The sequence below is a fragment of the Nicotiana tabacum genome, chromosome 23 (genome assembly GCF_000715075.1).
Source record: "Nicotiana tabacum cultivar K326 chromosome 23, ASM71507v2, whole genome shotgun sequence".
Lineage (NCBI taxonomy): Eukaryota > Viridiplantae > Streptophyta > Magnoliopsida > Solanales > Solanaceae > Nicotiana > Nicotiana tabacum.
Genome location: NC_134102.1, coordinates 76711523 through 76731295, shown reverse-complemented (window position 1 = coordinate 76731295; position 19773 = coordinate 76711523). Strand labels below are relative to the sequence as shown.

Genomic DNA, 19773 nt, shown 5'->3' with positions numbered 1-19773 from the left:
ATCAACTGAGAATCTTTCATTTAACTCAATCTAGGAGAACATTACCAAACGCAATGTAGCTTCTATACCTATAGAAAACATCAACTCCAATTGTGGCTATAACCATGGTGAATCCTTCGAAACTCGTTAACACATAATCGAGTCATCAGAACTGATCTCCTCTAACTCAACCGAGTCACACAGACTGCCAGCCAAAAAGTAACTCAATCCGATATGTTCGCTCTGAAGGAACCTTCTGCGAATCCGAAGTTGTTTCATGCACCTCTCCAATATTGCCTTGTATAACCATTCTTGACATAAAAATAGCACAGATTCGGTTACCATCGCTACCGATCTCAAGCCTTATTCATTCACCAATTTAGAAGTCTTTATTTGCTACATATAATCTAGAACTCATCAGAACCTTCTCAATAGCCACCCACATTACTCTGATCTTCAATATACAACTAATACGCACCAAGAAACTTGCGCTTCACCAGCACATGACTATTCAAAGCAACAACCGAGCAACCCCTCAACCCGGAAGCTGACACAATGCATGATCCTGCAATCTGATTGTCAATAGCTGACTCCCCCACTTAGCCCGAAGCTATAGAACACATTATCAGTAATCCAAGATACCATATCATCATAGCTTCCCCGATCCCATATGACTATTTAGCTGAATACTTCAAAACTCATGCAATACTGGTCATAGAACACTCTGAAGACTCTACCAAGCGCTTACCCATCCTTGCAATAGTCAAACAACTTCCCCAAATGCTCTGGAATGATAATATATGCATTCCACCGAATGGAAGCCTCATACGAAACACACCATCCGAACTCATCACGCATGAGATCATCCACCGGCTGTACTCAAATCAATAATTTACCGTGAACCCACCATAATCAGAACCACTGGGCCACTAGCCCGCCCTTCCAAGTTCGTGCTTACCAACCAGATATAAGAGCCCATCTCGTACCACAAATGAACAACTGAAAGATTTAATACTGCATCTGCTCCCAATACTAGACAACACATCGCGATGGTAATCAAGCATCCATAGCGCTTCGTAACCCATCTGTAGCATCACAAGCTGCCGGCGCATAACGAATACCACAACATCGCCTATGAACGAATAGGAAGAATCAAAATCGCAGGTTTCAAGCTGAAACAAGGCTGCACGATAGGGAAAGAAGAAAGGGAAATTTTTCTATATGCCATATAGCCTCTCGAAGATATGTATGGACGTCATCATACCGATCCGCAAGACTCTACCAAACACTTGCTCATGACTAGTAGAACCTATGAATCTAGTGCTCTGATACCAACTTGTCACAACCCAAAATCCACTGGTCGTGATGACACCTAACCCGACCCGCTAGGTTAGGCAATTAACAGTTAACACAATTTTAATAAAATAAATGTGGTAAATGATTGATATATCTGGATTCCAAACAATAACCCAAGGACTGGTAGTACAAGACATGAGATACTAAGATTGGATTATTGCGAAAACGGATAATGAAATAAATACAACTTTTGTTTGAAATGTACATAAATAGAATTCAAATCTAGAACTACCATAGGACAAGTGGTAGTCACATCCGGAAGGCACGAACATCTTCAGAGTCAGCCTCTGTCATCCACCGTAGCTCCGCTTTTAAATCTGCACGCAAGGTACAGAAGTGTAGTATGAGTACAACCGACCCCATGTACTCAGTAAGTATCTTGACTAACCTCGGTGAATTAGTGACGAGGATTTTTAGTTAAAAGATACTCACTGATATAGCATGTGTAGTAGACTAGCAATAGAAATAATAGTAAAACATAACAGATTAGAGTACACGAAACGAATATGCGATGAAATAAATGAGTACTAGAAGAAATCACAATTTAACATTTCCCAATATCTCGGCCAATCCTTTTCTTAGAGCGATAACCAGCAGACCACGATATTAAATCCATACTTTCATAACGTGAGAATTATATTCAAGTCAAATCAAATGGCACGGCAACACCCTTCGTGTATTTATCTCATCCTCAACAAATATATGCATAACAGTACCAAACAGGTGAAAGAAATACTGATAACCGTAATGATAAAGTAGAAAATACACAAGTAGCAATAATAAACAAGACAGTACTTATGGACAACGGTAATAGACTAGGTAGAAGGCATAGGAGTAATGACAACAATTAGGAAAGAAGAACATAAATTTCACCGAACTAACTTGGTAGAAGACCTAGATGTAGATATGACAAATAAGAGGAAAAGTATGATCTTCATGAGCTAACAAATAGAAGGCATGAATAGCTAACATGGTAGAAGGATTATATGAAAGTGCAACAAATGAGGAACCGCATGGATGTAGATATAACAACAAGAAGGAAAACATGATATTTACAAGTTAAACAGATAACAGGTATGGATAACACAACAACAATTGAGATAGAGGAGCAAGACAGAACAACAACAACAACAAGTCACATAGAAAACATATGTGCAACAATAACAGCTCAAGGTAAAGGCATGAAAGTATACACAAGGAAAAGATATCACAATATAATGCATGTCCCTCGTCCTCGTCTGCACGGAAATACCCTTCTTGCCATGAGCCCATGAGAATATAAATGAAATGGCACGACATCACCCTTCGTGTTTTTACTCTCATCCTCACATGATAATGCAAATAAAATATCACGGCATCACCCCACGTGCTTTTACTCTCATCCTCACTTGATAATGTAAATAAAATGGCACGACATCACCCTTCATGCTTTACACTCTTCCTCACATGATAATGTGTATGCAACGACACAACATCACCCGTCGTGTTTTACACTCTTCCTCACCAAGCATATGTATATCAATGACAAGAAAGGTAGGAAGCATGAATAACATCAAGGAGAGTGTTTAAGCAAATATTCCAATTGAACATCAATCACAACTTTCATGCCAATAACAATTCAATAAACCTCAAGTACTTTATTGTCCAAGTATTTCGACAAGCCTCTAAGATGATATTTAACTCAAGTATAGAATTCAATTTCTCAAGAATAACGTTCGTAGCAATGTATTCATGATTAAACAAAGTGATAACTAAATTTAACACATCAATGGTTTCACAAAATCCGTCAAATTTTTATCAAGTTATAATAAGCTAAATCTCGGTCTCTAACATTTAATTTCCTATTCATAGTAATCTAGAAATCAAGTAAGACATGAAACAAGGACGTCACATAGATTTACAAGGCACAATTAATCATGTAATTTATCTCAAGAATAACGTTCGTAGCAATGTATTCATGATTAAACAAAGTGATAACTAAATTTAACACATCAATGGTTTCACAAAATCCGTCAAATTTTTATCAAGTTATAATAAGCTAAATCTCGGTCTCTAACATTTAATTTCCTATTCATAGTAATCTAGAAATCAAGTAAGACATGAAACAAGGACGTCACATAGATTTACAAGGCACAATTAATCATGTAATTTATATAATCTACCCCCCGAGCATGATTAACCCTGACACATACATATACGCCCATCACCTCATATATGCATCACCCCCATATGTAGCAAACAATGACAATTAGTAGAGAAAATTCCCCCAACAAAGTTAGTAGAAACTTACCTCAATTCGACCAACTCAATACTCAAATTAAGTTTTCCTTTACGAATTCACCTCCGCTCGACTCAGTCTAGCCAAAGACGACTTAAATAGATCACACAATGCAAGAGAAAACAATTTCAATTAATAAAGCTGTAATATTTATACAATTTTTAAAAAGTCAACCCTGGGCCCGTCCGGTCAAAACCCGAGTTTAAGGGTAGGTCTTGACTACCCATAGCCCCACGAGTCCATATACGTGTTTTATTTCCAAATCCGTATCCAATTCGACTCCTAAATCCCAAATTTTTATTTTTTCAAAACTTTGACAAAATCTCCAAATTTTTCCTTTAGATTCTCATAAATTTGATGTTAAATCTAATGTATAATCACGAAATATTATCGAAAGTTGATTAAAAATTACTTACCCGATAGTTTGGTATGAAAATCTTCCACAAAATCGTCCGCCATCGAGGCTAGGGTTCAAAATATATCAAAATGACACTAAGTCTCGGAATTACTCAGCTATATGCAGACTGCAAATGTCGCATTTGCGACATGCGAACCCCGAAAACGCAAACAAGGCATCGTAAAAGCGAACTAGGAGGAATTATGCTAAAGTCGCATTTGCGACCAAAATATCGCAAATGCGAAGACAGTTGATATCACAAAAGCAGCAGAAATCTTCGCAAAAGCGAATAACCCACACTCGCAAATGCGAGGAATATCTTCGCAAATGCGAACTCTTTCCCGGCAACCCAGTTTCGCAAATGCGATAGTCACATTTGCGACAAAAACATCGCAAATGCGATAGTCACATTTGCGAAAAAAACATTGCAAATGCAATGGAACCTATACCAACACTCAAAAATTATATAAAAATCATTCTGAAATCAATCCGAAACTCACCCGAGCCCCGAGGCTCCAAACCAAACACCCACACCAGTCCAAAAATATAACACGAACTCGCTCTCGTGATCACAACATCAAAATAACCTCTAGAATCACGAATCGGACGCCAAACGCATGGAAATCCCTATGAACTTCGAAAACCTTTGGAATCGCAACCACGCGTCCGAACCATATCAAATCAACTCCAAATGACGCTAAATTTTGCAGGCAAGTTCCATATGACGAAACGGACCTATTCCGAGTTTCGAAACCAAAATCCAAACCCGATAGCTTTAAAGTCAAACCATGGTCAAACCTAGGAAAATTCTAAACTTTTAAATTGCCAACATCCGCCAAAGGATGCTAAAAACCTCTAGAAACATCCAAATGCAAATCTGAGCATACGCCCAACACTACAAGAAATCAGCCTTATTGTAGCGACCAAAGTTGCTACAAAATCCCTAATTGTCGCCGCTAAAGGATATAAGTGGCGACTTTGGTGTTGCCACAAGCACAACCGTAACTGAATGTTATTTGTGGCGACATTTAAAGTCGCCGCTAACAGAACATATTTTGCGGCGACATAGTTGCCACAAAAGGTTAAAAAAACGCTACAAAAAATGATTCCACAAGAGTAAATATAAGTGGGGTCGCCACTGCATATTCACCTTTAGCGGCGACTTATATCGCCACAAAAAATATTATGTTCCGTGGCAAGGTTATGTCACCACTGTAAATGGCTTTTAGTAGCGACTTGTGTCGCCACAAAAAATTAAACCATGAAAGACATAATGTTTTTCTGTTGCAACTAAAGTCACTGCAAAAATAAACCAATAGTGGTAACTTTCATATCGCAACAATTACTAATTTTTGTGACAAAGTTATATCGCCACTTAAACTTATTTTCTGAGCGACCAAAACTAAATACATTTCCAGTAGTAATCTAATTCTCTAAAGATTAATACAGGGCCATTCATATCAATTGACTACCAATATTAAAAGCAACTAATAATATTTAACAAACACCAAAAGAATTTCTCAAGCCAAATATTATAAATATTTTCATTATACAAAGTCAATTACATATGTACTACACGACACTTCATTGTACATTATAATTGTACGCATATACATATCCCAAAAAGATAAAATACTAAGTGCCTTGTAACTACTCCTTGGTTGACACTTTTCTTGAACGTTACCACTGTTTAAGTGCCTTGTCACTGCTAGACTAAAGCAATATATATAAGGAACATAATGAGATTTGTTATATCCAAAAACATGCATAGATGAGTACAGTACAAGCTTTCATGTGCTTATAATATCCAAAAACATACATAAATGAATCACAGGTTTACATTACAGTTCTGTGAGTTTTGATATATTTGCTTAATTTATTTATACATATTTTGACATTTATTTATAAAGTTTAACTTGAAATCATAGATTATGTCCAACACACAAAAGGCGTATCTAAATCAAATTTCTAATCACTCTCGTAACTATAGGAAGACCCTTCCTCATTAAAATAAACTTGACTCTCCCTATAGATAGATTGTGTACACTTGGGTAGAGGACAAAAATAAGCTTAAGTTCGACCCCCTAATATCATGAGTGGAATTATGTTGTAAGCAGCATTGCCAACATACTCAAACTCAAGCCATGGAACAGTTCCATTTCAGCATATGTGATGGGCGGTAGACCAAATTTCACACCTTGAATTGAAACACTCAAACAAATGCACAAAAGACATTATATACAAGCCATGGGATACATTAATAAGTAATTAAAAAAAGTAAATAACCAAATAATAAACATGAAGAGGTAATAAAACATGGGATTTTTCTACTTAAGTTATATATAAGAGGGAATATTTGATCATCCAAAATGAAGTATTCAAACTTTTTTGATAGTTACTATCATAATCTCATCCATTTCCTCTAGAAAAGAAATCTAAACTCATTATTGCCTTTGGCGAGACATGAATGACATTATTTGTTCTACTCTGCTCCTTTGATTATTCAAAGTCATTCAGAGTTTTGTTACATTTGAGAGACAAAGAAGCTTTCTTTTTCAGTAAGAAGAAAAGAAGTGGGGATGAACACAAGATTGAGATTTTGATGTGCAATTCCTTTAGGCACTTATAAAAGAGAGCAGAAGACACACTTAAAAATTTATCCATTTTTTTGGTGCAATCATTTTAGAATCAGTTATAAATCAGTAAAGTAAAGTAAAGCAAATCTTTTTGTTCTATCATTTTCAAAATGCAATATGCATTACAACTGATGGACAATGCTCTCCTTTTTTATGAAATTACTTTCTAGACTATGGCATATTCATATTTATGGTTTAGCTTTTGAGAAAACTCATCTTTTGGCAGATTCAGGGAGGTTCTAAACTTGGAACAAACATGTAGAGAAAATAGAGAAGCATCTACTCTGCTCAAGACGCATCCATCTCTAGCTACAATAAACTAGCTGCCACTCCCTTTCAACAACTTCTAAATTTTCTGTTAATTAAATCATTTTATTACCAAATGATATGCTGGATCTTTCCAAGAACACTTTAATGATATTGAGAAGATAAAAGTTAATGATAATATAAACACCACAATGATAAACAGGTTTAACATATCTTACCCAACTAGACCCAAAGTGTCATGAATCTTATTTTTTGTTCAGTTCAAGCGTTTTAACCTGTGAGCATGAGACTATAGCTTCAGTGAGCATGAGACTATATATTTATGAAACTTAACACATAATCTCTTTCAAAAGAAATTGCCAACAAGGCTTTTACAAAACAAATTCTATGCATGAACACTAGACGACAACCCAAAACTCAATTTATAAAATTTTCTTTAGTCCAAGTTTTGCCCACATAGTTATGCTTCAATCATATCAATATTTTTACTCATCTAGAAAAATATCAAAGAAAAGACAACTAATCAATTATCATATCAAATAATATGCATTTGAGAGCAAATGAAGAAACTACCATTATAGTCTCTAACTTAATTCAAATACCACCTTCATCTACCAGGTGCAAGTATATATAGTTGCAAAATGCATCTGCTGTTGAAAGTTTCGTATTAAATAATATGTGTACATATATATATATATATATATATATATATATATATATATATATATATGCATCTATTCCTAAATTGATAGGCTCTAGACTCTATTTTTAGATGGTCAAGAAAGCATTTTACATTCAGATTATTGATTAAGTGCTCGAATACATGCATCTAATTCTAATGTAAAAAATGTGTAGAATGTTTCAAAAGAACATCATTCGCAAAGAAGTATTATGTTTTCTTATAACCATACAATAACATATATGTGCCTTATAAAATAAAAAACTACATGTTTACTGATTTAGGCACATAACCATATAAGAACAAAATAAGAATGGAATGTCGACATTTAAAAGGTCTCTCAAGAAGAAACTTTTAACTTACCCAGAAAAAGAAATAGTTGAGATTCTGTCAAGACCGAGAATCGACAATAATACCAAATAGGATTCAAATGATTCTTTATGTGTGATTGTTTTTGTATTCCTATAGATTATCAAATGGCTGAGAGAAATTCGAGATGAAATCTGAGAATACAAATGTGAAATTGCTGAATAATTATCCCTAACTACATGTTGAAAATTTTGTCTTACAAAATCATTATAAAAAAATCCAAATGTAAATATATCTTATATAAATCAATATGGGTTTTCAGTTAGACATATAATAGTAACAAAATAAGAAGGTTTTCAGTTAGATTATGGAAGAGAAATCGTTCGTTCCATTGTACCTCCACGAAATCGATTACAGCAAAGCAACTTCTTTCCCCAAAGAAAAACGAAAAGATTAGGGATTTGAATATACCTGACAAATGAGATTCACATTTTTATTTGAGGGATTTCGATTTGGGTGAAATTTTAGCAGAAGAGTACTGATTTCTAGAGAGAGGACCGATTTCTAGTGGGAGTTTTGTGAGCTTCTGTTCTTCACTTTAATTTGTGCTCTTTGATCTGTTCGAGAGTGTTTAATTAGGAGAGAAAGATCTATTTTAATTTTCTTTTATTATTTTAAAAGTGAATAGGAGCGACCCAGTCGCTGCAAGACAGATTTAGCGACGACTTTTCAAAGGTCGCCACAAAAAATATGGAGTCAAAATTTTAATATTAGTGAGACTGAAAATTTCAGCCGAGGCGACCTAAAAAAGAGTCGCTGCTAAATATTTATCATCAGTGTCGCCACTAATAATCCAATTTCTTGCAGTGCAAGTTCAAAAACATTATTCGAGCCTATCAGAACCATCAATACTCCGATCCGAGGTCAAATATTCAAAGGTAAAATTTTGGTCAATTCTTTCAACTTTGAGCTTCTCAAATGAAAGTCGCTGCTTAAAATCATTTTCGAGCCACTCAAAAATCCGAACCGATAATACACACAAGTCATAATACACAATACGAAATTACTCATGATCTCAAACTGTCGAACGGGACATAATTGCTCAAAAGGCCCAGCCGGTCGTTACAAGGTGTTTGTACAATTGCACATTACTGAAAATATGGAATTGAAGAACTACAATTTTTAATTTATTAGTGAGATCCATACATAGTAACGAAGTAAATAATGACAAGGAAATTATAGCAGGGAAGATATTAAATGAGCATATATATTTTTGTCTCTTCATCAATTAACGTTTTAGGTACATGTTCCATCAAAATGTTATAATAGGGTCACCCTATCCAATACTACTATATTTAATATTGATACTTAACGGGAACTATAAGGACCATCCTATCATATGTAAAGCTATAACAACTACTTATAATTTTATAAATATATCTTTGTTTCTATCAAAAAAATCTTTAAAAGGAACTCGTATAGTATGGCATTGGTCAGCCCTCTTCATATCGTCATTCAAGAATATTTCACTTCTTGAATAATAATTGATGACCTTTCCATTAAAAGAGTATTAGAAGTCATAAATTGACCTGCATGACATGTGATATATGCTTTTTAGGCATTCATTTATTGTGAATTGAACAATTACCTCTACAGAACATGTGATATGCTTTAAATGAAAATTTCAAAAAACAAAATCTGTATATATGATGATTTTTTGTGAACATAAAAAATTACTTATGTATGTAAAAGTGTCAATGCGTAATTAATATAAGATAAACAATTAAGAAGGCATTATCCAATTCCATGAAATATATAGTAAGAGTACCCACACCAGCTATTAGATCTTACGAAGCAATATAATTTAAGCATAAGAAAAAAACGAACATACCAAAGAAACGTTAAAGCATAGCTTTATATATATATATATATATATATATATATGGACTCTCTACTCTCGTCGTGAAATTCAAAATAAACATGTCAAAAACAAAATATAAATTATCTAATTTGAAAGCTCTGTCTCATTTGTGGGTGAGGGAAGGGGTAGACGTGAATCTATCACCTTGTCTGGCACTCTTCCAAAGAGCATTGATGAAAATACAACACCACAAATTTCCTCAGAATACATAGTGCTCAGTCACAACCCATATATAATCAAAATGGAATTTTGTCAGCCTTTCTCTTCGTAATAGGTATTCTAAAATTGGCTGGTCTTGATTAATAAATGGATCCTTTCATTATCACATATTTTAATTATACTGCATGACATGAGACGTCTTCAAGCATAAATTAAACAACTCCTTCCTTAAACTTTTTGTTGAAATAGACTTTCTTCCTTGAGGCGTGAAGCACAGTGCACTTGAGTATAAAGAGAGGTGAAGTGAAGTCATTTTGATTCACCTCTACTTGTACAATATCTAGTTGCTTTTTCCCTCTAGCTAGCTACAACCTCCTTCCTTAATTTCTCTTTAAGAAGAACAAGTTTTTAGAATGGTAACCTTTCTACTAGTATTAACTTTGCTAGCAATATCGGTCGGCGCTGAAGATGGACTAAACATCAACATCACCATACTTGAAAACGCCACAGCACAAGGCGCTGGTATAAATACCTTTCGCTAATGGACTGTACAATGCTTCCTTCCTGAAGTAAATTAAAAGAAAAGAGATCAATCATATTGTTTATTTACTATTAATTTACTTCTTCGTTACGTTTTTGAGTTTAATAGTATGCCTAGATGGGAGCCCACCCGCTTATTATCTTGACAAGGGATTTGATAGCGGACTTTCCAACTGGATTATCATGCTTGATGTTAGTTATCTTTTCTTCTTCTTTTTGCTTAATTATTTAATTACTTTCATCATTACTAATTATATATATAGTCCCCAAAACATTTATTCTGCTTTAAACTATGGAGATATATATTTCATATTCTCTAGGGCGGTGGGTGGTGTTCGACCATCATTGAGTGCCAAAATCGTTCAAGTTCAATAGTAGGTTCTTCTACGAAAATGAAGAACCAATCTATGTTTGGTGGGATACTTCATAACACTCCCCAACAAAATCCAGGTGAAGCTCAGGTTTCAGCTCATATATATCTTGCTTTCATCTCTTCTTTGTTTGCATGTATTTTTACCCACTTCTTCTAACTGCAAACATTGGAATTGCTAGACTTTTACAACTGGAACAGGGTGAGGGTGGGTTACTGTGATGGATCATCTTTTACGGGCGATGTCCAAGAAGTTGATCCAGTAAGTACAATTACATACTGTCTCATATCCATAAATATATCAATGAATTTTCCGGTAACTTATCTTTCTGATTGCAAATGTCAAATCTATATTAGGAGAACAAGCTTTTCTATAGAGGGGCGAGAATATTTAAAGCAGTTATGGAAGATTTATGGATCAAAGGAATGCAAAATGCTAAAAATGTGAGATCGCTCATATATTACATGACACCTACTATACATTATTATACTTTTCAGTAACGCAAAATAAAAAATAAAAACGCAATGTTAGGCAATAAAAAATAAAAACGCCGGAGGGTTGGCTACAATCTTGAACTGCGACAAGTTCAAGTCCTTCTTTCCCGATGATGTCAAAGTAAAGTGCGTTGCAAACGCAGGCTTCTTCATCAATGCGTGAGCTCTTCTTCCTCGTCTTATTAATTTATGTGTGTATGCTATTTGGAACTCAAGCGTGTTAGGATTATTTTATACAGGAAAGACAATCTTTGGTACTTCATACATTCAAGAGATGTATCACAAAGTTGTAACTTTACATGTGAGTCTCATCTCATCTTTTTCTTTTTGGGTTATAAAAAGGTATATATGCGTAACAAGTATATTGAAGTTAGAATCTTTTTATATTAGTAATAAATTTTTCCTCTCGTTTAAGGGATCGGCTAAGAATTTGCCTCCATCTTGCGCCTCTGCAATGGAACCAAGTCTGGTAAGAGTTTTTATAAGCTTTTTTGAAATAAAAACCTTTTCTGCATGCTATATAAATATTGCCCTCTAACAATCTCGTTTTTTTTTTTAATAATGATGCAGTGCTTTTTTCCGCAGCATGTTATTCCATATGTTCAGACTCCACTTTTTATTATTAATTCACACTATGACGCTTGGCAGGTCAGGGAAACAAATGCTAATTCTCTTCGTTTTAAGAATTTTGTTAATTCGTTTCTTTTTTTATTTTCTATAAAATCTAAAAAGATAATTTCTTCCAGATTAATAATACTTTGGTTCCTGCATACCTCGATCCGCAACATACCTGGGATCATTGCAAGGTTCTAATAAGTAATTGCTCGTTTAGCCAGCGTATAATTATTCAAGGTTAGCCCATTTTTCCACTAATACCTTTCAGATCACACAAGTATAAATAGCTTTTTTTCTCCTCTAATTCTAATTAATGATCTGTTTCACTTGTTTTCTTCTTTTAATATATAGTTTTTGGAGTAGAGTTCTTGAAGGCATTTGAGGGACTCACCCCTTCTTATACGAGGGGTTACTTCATCACATCTTGTCACACTCATTCTCAAATTATATGGACGAGTTACTGGTACAGTGCTACCTCTCCAAGAGTACTTAATAAGGTAATCTTTCTTTTGTTTTATCCATATAGTGTTTGAATACATGTGCTTTTTTTTTGTTTTTGGATTTATCATGTGTCTATCATTCGTAATTTTAATTTACGAGTTAATAACAGATTTTGTTGTAACGTTTTATCTGTGTAGACAATTGCGGAAGCTGTTGCAGATTGGTACTTTGATAGAGCAGGGTTCCATCAATACATAGACCCATATCCATGTGCTAGAGATTGCTTGTGAACTTCATGAAACTTTTTAAAGTAATTTTGTGCTAAATGCTCTGCTGAGCTGTATAGAAGTACTGTTCAGTATTCAGTGAATGAAAAATTAACTTTTATTTAGATTCCAATTACCGTTTGTGTCGCTGAGTATGAAGTTCTTACCATATTCTAACTTCTGCTAGATAGTATATATATCTGACCATATTGGCAAAGTTGGATCTGTTATTTCACAGATTTCTTTAAAATCTGTAAAAGGATAATTAAAAAGTCGGACAAAGTTAATGAAATAGAAGAATAAAAGTTGCATTTATGTAAAATTTGCCTACCCCGTCCTTCTAAGATTCCAGATATGGTTGGTTATTTTTTTAAAACATATGTCAAAAGCCATCCATATATAAAAAATAATATTAATGATAATAACTATCCATATATAATAATCTACTGTGGAGTTACCTTTTTGGGCCGGATTCTGAAAGTTGAGAACCCATTTTGATCCTCTTCATCAAATTAATATGGCCACTTCATTCAATAAGATTTCCTTTTTCTTTTTTTGTTAAGCGCAGTTTTTCTTTACGTAGATTCACGCAAACTTATTTCCTTTTTTCTTTTTCATAATATTATTGTTTGCAGTGCTGCTTAAATTGACAAACTGGAATTCTTTTACCCAAAAAATTGCAATACAAAAACATCTTTCTTTAGGCGTGATTTAGTTGAGAAAACTGTTTACCCTTAAAATCGGATAACAATTAAACTTATAATGTGGTTTTAAGGACACGTGATTTCACCTAATACCAATAGATAAATATGAAGATTAGTAATAGAAAATTGACAATAACGTAAAGCAAACTAGTGTTGAAATGCAATTCAGCCCTCGAGCTAGAGTGCCCTCGAACTGACTGATGCTAAAGTAATGAAGCAGAAAGTAAACTGATGAACAAGAATGTATAAGCGAGAGAGAGTGTTATATTGCTTTGATATGTGTGAATAATGTGTCCTACAAATGATTAGAACTCCCCTGTAGAGGAATTCTACTTATGATACAATTCTAATTACAAAAGGAAATCTTATGATTAACTAAACAACCACTCTTGATTCGATTCGTTCTGAGATTTCCGCCATAAATGTCGACCAGCCATGGATATCTCGCCTTCTGTTATTATGTTATCTTCGGTCATGCTCGATGTCTACCTTGTTTGGTCTCGATTCGTACTGATCCCGATTTTGACAGGTACCTCGAATTCCGAACTCAGTACCTTGTCCTCGTGCCTCGGTCTGATCTCCTACGGGGCCGACCTTCGATACATTTCCCTAGTCTCGGTCAAATAGCAAAATCGGGTGGGCCCGGTTTCAACCGTATACAGATAGTCCCCTCGTTTTTTGGAGTGTAATGACAAGAAATGAATTGAGCCTTCGATTTTTACCTCGACCTGTCATGACGTCACCCCCATGATGTAGCGACGGAAGTGACCAAAATATCCCGTCGGTACAGTTCTCCAAGTTATTAATGTGTGTCAGCTGGTGGTCGGCCACTAGTGCCCTTGAACCGTCGCCGTGAATCCCATAAATAGGCCTCTTTTTACACTCTTTCAAAATTTACCTTCAACCTTTTCTACTTTAACCTTCAAAGTTTTTCAAGTTCTTCATCTGCAAATCTACAATTTTCACTGCTAACCTCTTCTTAGAATACCAATTATTCTTGTCATCTTCATCTATCTTTAACTTCAAAACTAAATGGTGAAAACATCAAGAACAGTACCACAAAAAGAAACTGCTTCATCTTCTCAACCGGCCGGCGGGAAAGCGCCGGTGGAAAACTTGCCTCCATGATTGCCTGGGGGGTGTGCAGTCATCTCCGATTTCAAGACTGAGAAAACTTCATCGGTCCCCGGTCATTGCGAGCTGGTATCGAGATATATATGCTCGATACCCAAGAGTTACATCGACAAAGTAAAGGAGGACTGCAACTGGCAGAACAAAGAGGTTGTGATACCGGCCCCAGATGAGGCTATTACCACCCAGGTGAAAGGGTACTTGAGTGTTTACACTTATCCTTTCACGTTGGTTCCTCTTGACCCAATCATCGTGGACTTCTGCAAGAAGTACCAGGTCACCATCGGTCAGATTCACCCCTTTTTTTGGAGGATTGTCATATTGCTACGATTTTTCTTGAGCAAAGTAGATGGGCTCCCCTTCACCCTCGACCACCTCGTCAGGTTATACAGCCCTCGGCTTTACCGAGGTGGGTTAATAAAGCTCCAACGCCGAGCCACCAAAGTCTTTATCTCCGGTATAGACGAGGACAAAGACCGAGGTTGGATGGGTCGCTTCGTTAGGGTGAAGACCTCGGACATAATATCGGCTGAAAAGATGCCATTTTTCGAGAAATGAAATATGAAATATAAGTACGATCCCCTTCTATTTGTTACTTGGTTTCTCTGCTTTCTCTCACTGATGGTCTTTTTCAATGTAGCCACTGCCTGGATGCCCGATGCCATCCCTGACCTTAAGAGCTGAGTTAGGGACCTAGTCTCGACATCAACGTATGTTGAACGTGCATGGCGCGACTTATCAAAGGGCCGACGGTAAGCCAAAATCATGGTGAGCCCCCTTTTATGTGTTTGTTAATCTCGTAAAAATGTTTTTCCCACACTTACTCAATTTTATTTTATATAGGCCTTAGCAAAGATGCAGTCATGAGGCCCCCGTCTAGTGAGGAGGAGACTTCGATCCCGGTCCCGAAACCGGCGAAGGATGAAAAGAGAAAAATGACCTCATCTTCCGAGGATCCAGAATCCAAGAAAAAGGCGGCTCGTAAGCCGAAGAAGGACATCGTCCCCTTGCCTGCAGAGTCAATCCGAATCCTAAGGGAGGAGGAAGAGGAGGAGGATGACGACTCTGGGCTGGTGGCCCGAGTAAGGATGAACACCGAGGCCCCAAAGGCCGCTGAGTCGGTGAAGGTTGCAAAGACTCCGCCTCGAGATGAGGGGGTCTTAGAAAAAGACTTGGGCGGAGTCCCCGAGTCGTCGGGACTGAAGATGCCTCCTACCGTAGTGGGAAAACGGAGGGTACGGCTGTAGGGGCTGGCCTCGAGGCCCCTCGAGATGTAGATATCGGAGGCTCCTCGTTGCTCCCTTCGTTATTTGAGGGGATAATTCGGGAGGCTCGAGCCATGAAAACCCCCTCCATAGAAGGAGCCCAAGGAAGGGAGGACCCCTTCCGTGACTACTTTACTGGGGTCGAAGATGCTACCGGCCTGAGTGACTTGGAGGTCTCGGGGAAGGACTCAGGCGAAGCATCCACTCTCTTCAATGAAGCACAACAAGCTCTGAATCGGGTAAACCTTAGCTCTCTCGTCGATATTAGCTGTGAGGACCTAAATTTTGATTATACTTGAAATTTTTCAACACTTTTTAGTATGTAAATAATTTTATGTTTAATCTACATATTTTAACCTTTATTTCATTTTTAGTAGGTTTTATTTAAGAAAATTAAAATCACAAAAAAAAATTATATGTTCTTGATTTTAAAATATTTAGCTAGTATTTTTATTTAACACTCTTAAAAGAAAAGAAAAAACATTAACTAAAGCAAGAGCCAATAAGTTATTTCCATGTATCAAGATTCTTCCTTATCTTGTGTAACAAACTCACATGTTCTCCCATAAAACTCAGATGCACATACACACTCTCTTTTCTTGGCCACCAATTAATCCCTATACCTAGACCTATATATCTTCCGTACACACAACACAGAGAGACCTAATCTCCAAAAAGAAGCAACAGCCGAAGCTAATTCCTCCAACCTTAGAACACCCAGCGGCCCACCCCCTAAAACAACCCCTGCCGCCTCCAACCTCAAAAGATCAAATACTCCCCAAAGTATAGTTTTTCAACTAAAATGACATGCACACACAAAGAGGGGGATGAAAATTTGGACAGAAACTTTAGGTTTTTGTTCTAGGCTTCTAGCTTTTCTAAGTTTTGGTTAAAAATCTAGAATTTCAAAAAAAATACAAAAACGAAAAAAAATACAAATATTCTTTCATGTTTCTTCTGCTGGACTACCATTCCAAAACCATGGAATTTGATTAATCTTAAGGTCAATTCGATTTTATCTGATTGGGTCGTCGGTCGAGGTCCAAGTTCGTGGGTTTTCCGATTCGCCTCACCACTATCTTCTTCGTTCAGATTTTCACCTTTTGTGAAGCTGTTTCAGAAGCTCTATTTCTCATATATTAAAGAAAGCTTGCTTAACAGGTTCTTTCTTTATTTTTCTCTTGTCTATTTAAGTTTATTTAATTTGAATCTTTTTTCGCTACATGTCCTGTTTTGTTTCTGTGATTAAACGTTTATAATCTTGAATTTGTTTGGTTTAGATACGTTGGGTTATAATTTTTTTAATTAACCTTAAGAGTTTACTGTTTTGAACTCTTCATTAGACATGTAATCTCTTTATGTTAAATTTAAGTATTAGTCGAGTAACTTGTGTTTGTTCTCCTGCTGGTTTTGCTAGCACTTTGTGACTGGATTTCATCATCTCCTTTACAGACCCTTATTTTGGTTTTTGTTTGCTGTTTAGATTATGTATCATAACAACAATTTGATATTGATCTGTAAATTTGAACAATTATGTACTAGTATTGAGAATGGTTCCCAGATGTTTATTCACGTTATCTTCATCAATTTCTTATCATACTTTGTCACCAAAGTTTCTGTCCTTTAGCCTATCCTTTTAAGGTTTACATTTCTATCATTCATGAGATTAGGCACATGTATACTGATTTTCCCAAAATAATTCCATCATTAATAGACTTACTCATTGATCTCAAAACGAGGAAATTAAATAATTTATAAACATTCGTAGCTTGATTTAGGTGCGATTAAATAAATTATCGTGATTATGGGTACGGCTCCCGTGGCATGGTCATGATACGTAAATCCCAATCCGAGTGTGTGTTTCATGTGACTCGACCTTACAACTTCAAACAATTAAAATTAACATATTGTAAATTGCGGGTGCGTTTCACATGGCGCGATTTACAATATGTACAAAAACAACAAGTGCGCGACGTCGCGACTTGTTCAAAATAATTCCATAAATAACTAAAACGGTTAAATAAATAACTAAAAGTGGTTAAAAAGTAAAAAATACACAATTGATTTTAAATATGTATTAAATCAAATAATTAGGCCAATTATTAATAGTTGAGCGACCGTGCTAAAACCACGGAACTCGGGAGTGCCTTACACCTTCTCCCGGGTTAACAAAATTTCTTACCCGGTCTTCTGTGTTTGTAGACCATAAATAAGAGTCAATTTCCTCGATTTGGGATCTAAAATAAACCGGTGACTTGGGACACCATAAATTATTCCAAGTGGCGATTCTGAATAAATAAATAATCCCATTTCGATTAATGTCACTTTAATTAAAAAAACTCCCTATCCCCTCGGGAAAAAAAGGTGTAACATTACACTTTGTGTTTATTTTTACCTTCCTGTCTAACTTCTTTTCTTCTTTCCGTGTAGGTCTCAGTGCTTCATCAGGAAGCATTTTCCAAGTCTCGAGTTGAGCTGAGTCGGTATGAGGCTGACATCCAAAGGCTTACCGAGGAGAGGAATGTCCTCAATATTCTCAGTGGGTAAAAAGAAGAAGAGATCAAGGACCTCCGAGCCGAGTTGGCCGTGGCTCATAAAGAACAGACCTACCTGATTGAGCAGGTAATGAAAATCTTAGAAGCTCATGGCATCGGTTCGAGAACGATGGCTAACACTTCAATCTCACAGGTTCAGCAGAAGATCGAGAGGATTGAGTAGTTTTGTGAAGAGGTCAATATGATGAAGGCGGAGACCTTGGGATAGAATCAAAATATGGATCGCCCGCCTCAGAGATGGAGGCTGCTCGAGCCCAGCTGTCATCAGCTAAAAGTCAGCTTCAGGCCATGAAGGAAAAGAACTTGGCATATGCCAAGAAAATTGAGGAGCTCGAGGCTCGGTTGGCCGCCGAACTTGCAAAGGCCAGATCTGAGGCTGAAAAAGCTAAGGCCGATGTGGAGGCGATCGTGGCTGTCTACCGGTCTGATGTTGAAGCTGATCAAGCCCAAGAAAGAGAGTCTGCTGAGACCGCTCAAACTCGAGCACACTGGGTTGCCGAACTCGCCAAGTGTCAATCTCGGAGGGAAACCCTCGAGGAGATCCATGGCCGAGGTTTCGATCTCACTGATAAGATAGAAAAGGCCAAAGGGCTCAAAGCCGATGCTAGGAGCGCTGGCCTCCTCTGATGATGATGATGACACCGGGAGTGCTGAGCGGGTCTGAGAGCGGGGGGGGGGGGGGGACCCCGATCAAGAAGAAGCTGCCCCCAAGGAAAATTAGGAACCGTAGGATTTTTCACTTTTGTTCTTTTGTGTAGGATCCTGATCGGACCTTGTAAATATTCTCATATATATATATATATATATATATATATATATATATATATATATATATATATATATATATATATAGATTTCTTTCCTTTCCGACTTGTCTTTATTTCATTTTTTGCCTTGTGAAAATGTTTGTTTCATTCATGCCTTATGGAAATTTTGTTTATAAGTTCGAGGCTTAGGCAATTTGATCGAAGTCGGACTAGTGTAGTCTTTATAATCGAGTGAGTACTTTCTCGAACTCGAAGTAGGGTGTCATGCCCCAAAACCGAGAAGCACGACCGGCGCTCAACCGAGTGAACCCGACCGAGAAAGCCTGTTAGATTCCTTCTATCCAAACTCATTCATGAATAAAGAGAATATATGTTTTCCTTAATTAAACAATAAAGTGGTCATGTCTGCAATTACCAATTTCTTACCATAAGTCTCACCATTTTTAAAGTCTCAAATGGACAAGTAATACAACCATAACATAGCATGGTTTGTCTTTTCCAGCACCAATACACAACCCACACTATGTCTACGGAGCCTCTATAGATAAAGATGAGTACAATGATAATGCCGGCAACAAGGCCCCGGCTATACCTCAAACAGAATACACAAAGAACAAAAGATACATGACCCCGGGATGAAGTG

General features: G+C 36.5%; 2 protein-coding genes and 2 long non-coding RNA genes across 6 annotated transcripts; 3 read left to right on the top strand and 1 right to left on the bottom strand.

Moving 5' to 3' along the window:
- Positions 1–5526: 5526 nt before the first annotated feature.
- Positions 5527–8645, bottom strand: LOC107778963 (uncharacterized). 2 transcript variants are annotated; one of them, XR_001646509.2, is made up of 2 exons: positions 8373–8645; positions 5527–7202 (listed from the first exon to the last, which is right to left on the bottom strand). It is a non-coding gene; the product is annotated as an uncharacterized LOC107778963 (long non-coding RNA). The 2 variants fall into 2 exon arrangements; XR_001646510.2 differs by having other exon boundaries at positions 5527–7188.
- Positions 8646–10043: 1398 nt separating this feature from the next.
- LOC142161733 (pectin acetylesterase 7-like) lies at positions 10044–11422 on the top strand. 2 transcript variants are annotated; one of them, XM_075246666.1, is made up of 5 exons: positions 10055–10503; positions 10631–10713; positions 10842–10971; positions 11074–11153; positions 11249–11422. In XM_075246666.1, exons 1-5 carry the CDS (start codon positions 10395–10397, stop codon positions 11390–11392), a joined length of 546 nt encoding a protein of 181 aa, XP_075102767.1. In that variant the 5' UTR covers positions 10055–10394; the 3' UTR covers positions 11393–11422. The 2 variants fall into 2 exon arrangements, 1 of the variants encoding a protein (XP_075102767.1); XR_012706092.1 differs by having other exon boundaries at positions 10044–10503; positions 10623–10971.
- Positions 11423–11431: 9 nt separating this feature from the next.
- Positions 11432–12832, top strand: LOC107778965 (pectin acetylesterase 8-like). The gene is made up of 7 exons (XM_075246667.1): positions 11432–11545; positions 11626–11687; positions 11802–11855; positions 11957–12034; positions 12133–12238; positions 12353–12498; positions 12640–12832. The coding sequence occupies exons 1-7, from the start codon at positions 11542–11544 to the stop codon at positions 12730–12732; spliced, it is 543 nt and encodes a 180-aa protein (XP_075102768.1). The 5' UTR covers positions 11432–11541; the 3' UTR covers positions 12733–12832.
- Positions 12833–16433: 3601 nt separating this feature from the next.
- Positions 16434–19031, top strand: LOC107778964 (uncharacterized). Its single transcript, XR_012705924.1, has 3 exons — positions 16434–16969; positions 18239–18430; positions 18497–19031. It is a non-coding gene; the product is annotated as an uncharacterized LOC107778964 (long non-coding RNA).
- The last annotated feature ends 742 nt before the right edge of the window (positions 19032–19773 follow it).

Coding starts and splice junctions, on each gene's coding strand:
- LOC142161733 (XM_075246666.1), top strand. CDS start 10,395: ATGGTAACCTTTCTACTAGTATTAACTTTGCTAGCAATATCGGTCGGC. Junction 10,504..10,630: donor CGCCACAGCACAAGGCGCTG/GTATAAATACCT, acceptor TGAGTTTAATAG/TATGCCTAGATGGGAGCCCA. Junction 10,972..11,073: donor CACTCCCCAACAAAATCCAG/GTGAAGCTCAGG, acceptor TGGAATTGCTAG/ACTTTTACAACTGGAACAGG.
- LOC107778965 (XM_075246667.1), top strand. Junction 11,856..11,956: donor CTGCAATGGAACCAAGTCTG/GTAAGAGTTTTT, acceptor ATAATGATGCAG/TGCTTTTTTCCGCAGCATGT. Junction 12,499..12,639: donor CTCCAAGAGTACTTAATAAG/GTAATCTTTCTT, acceptor TTATCTGTGTAG/ACAATTGCGGAAGCTGTTGC.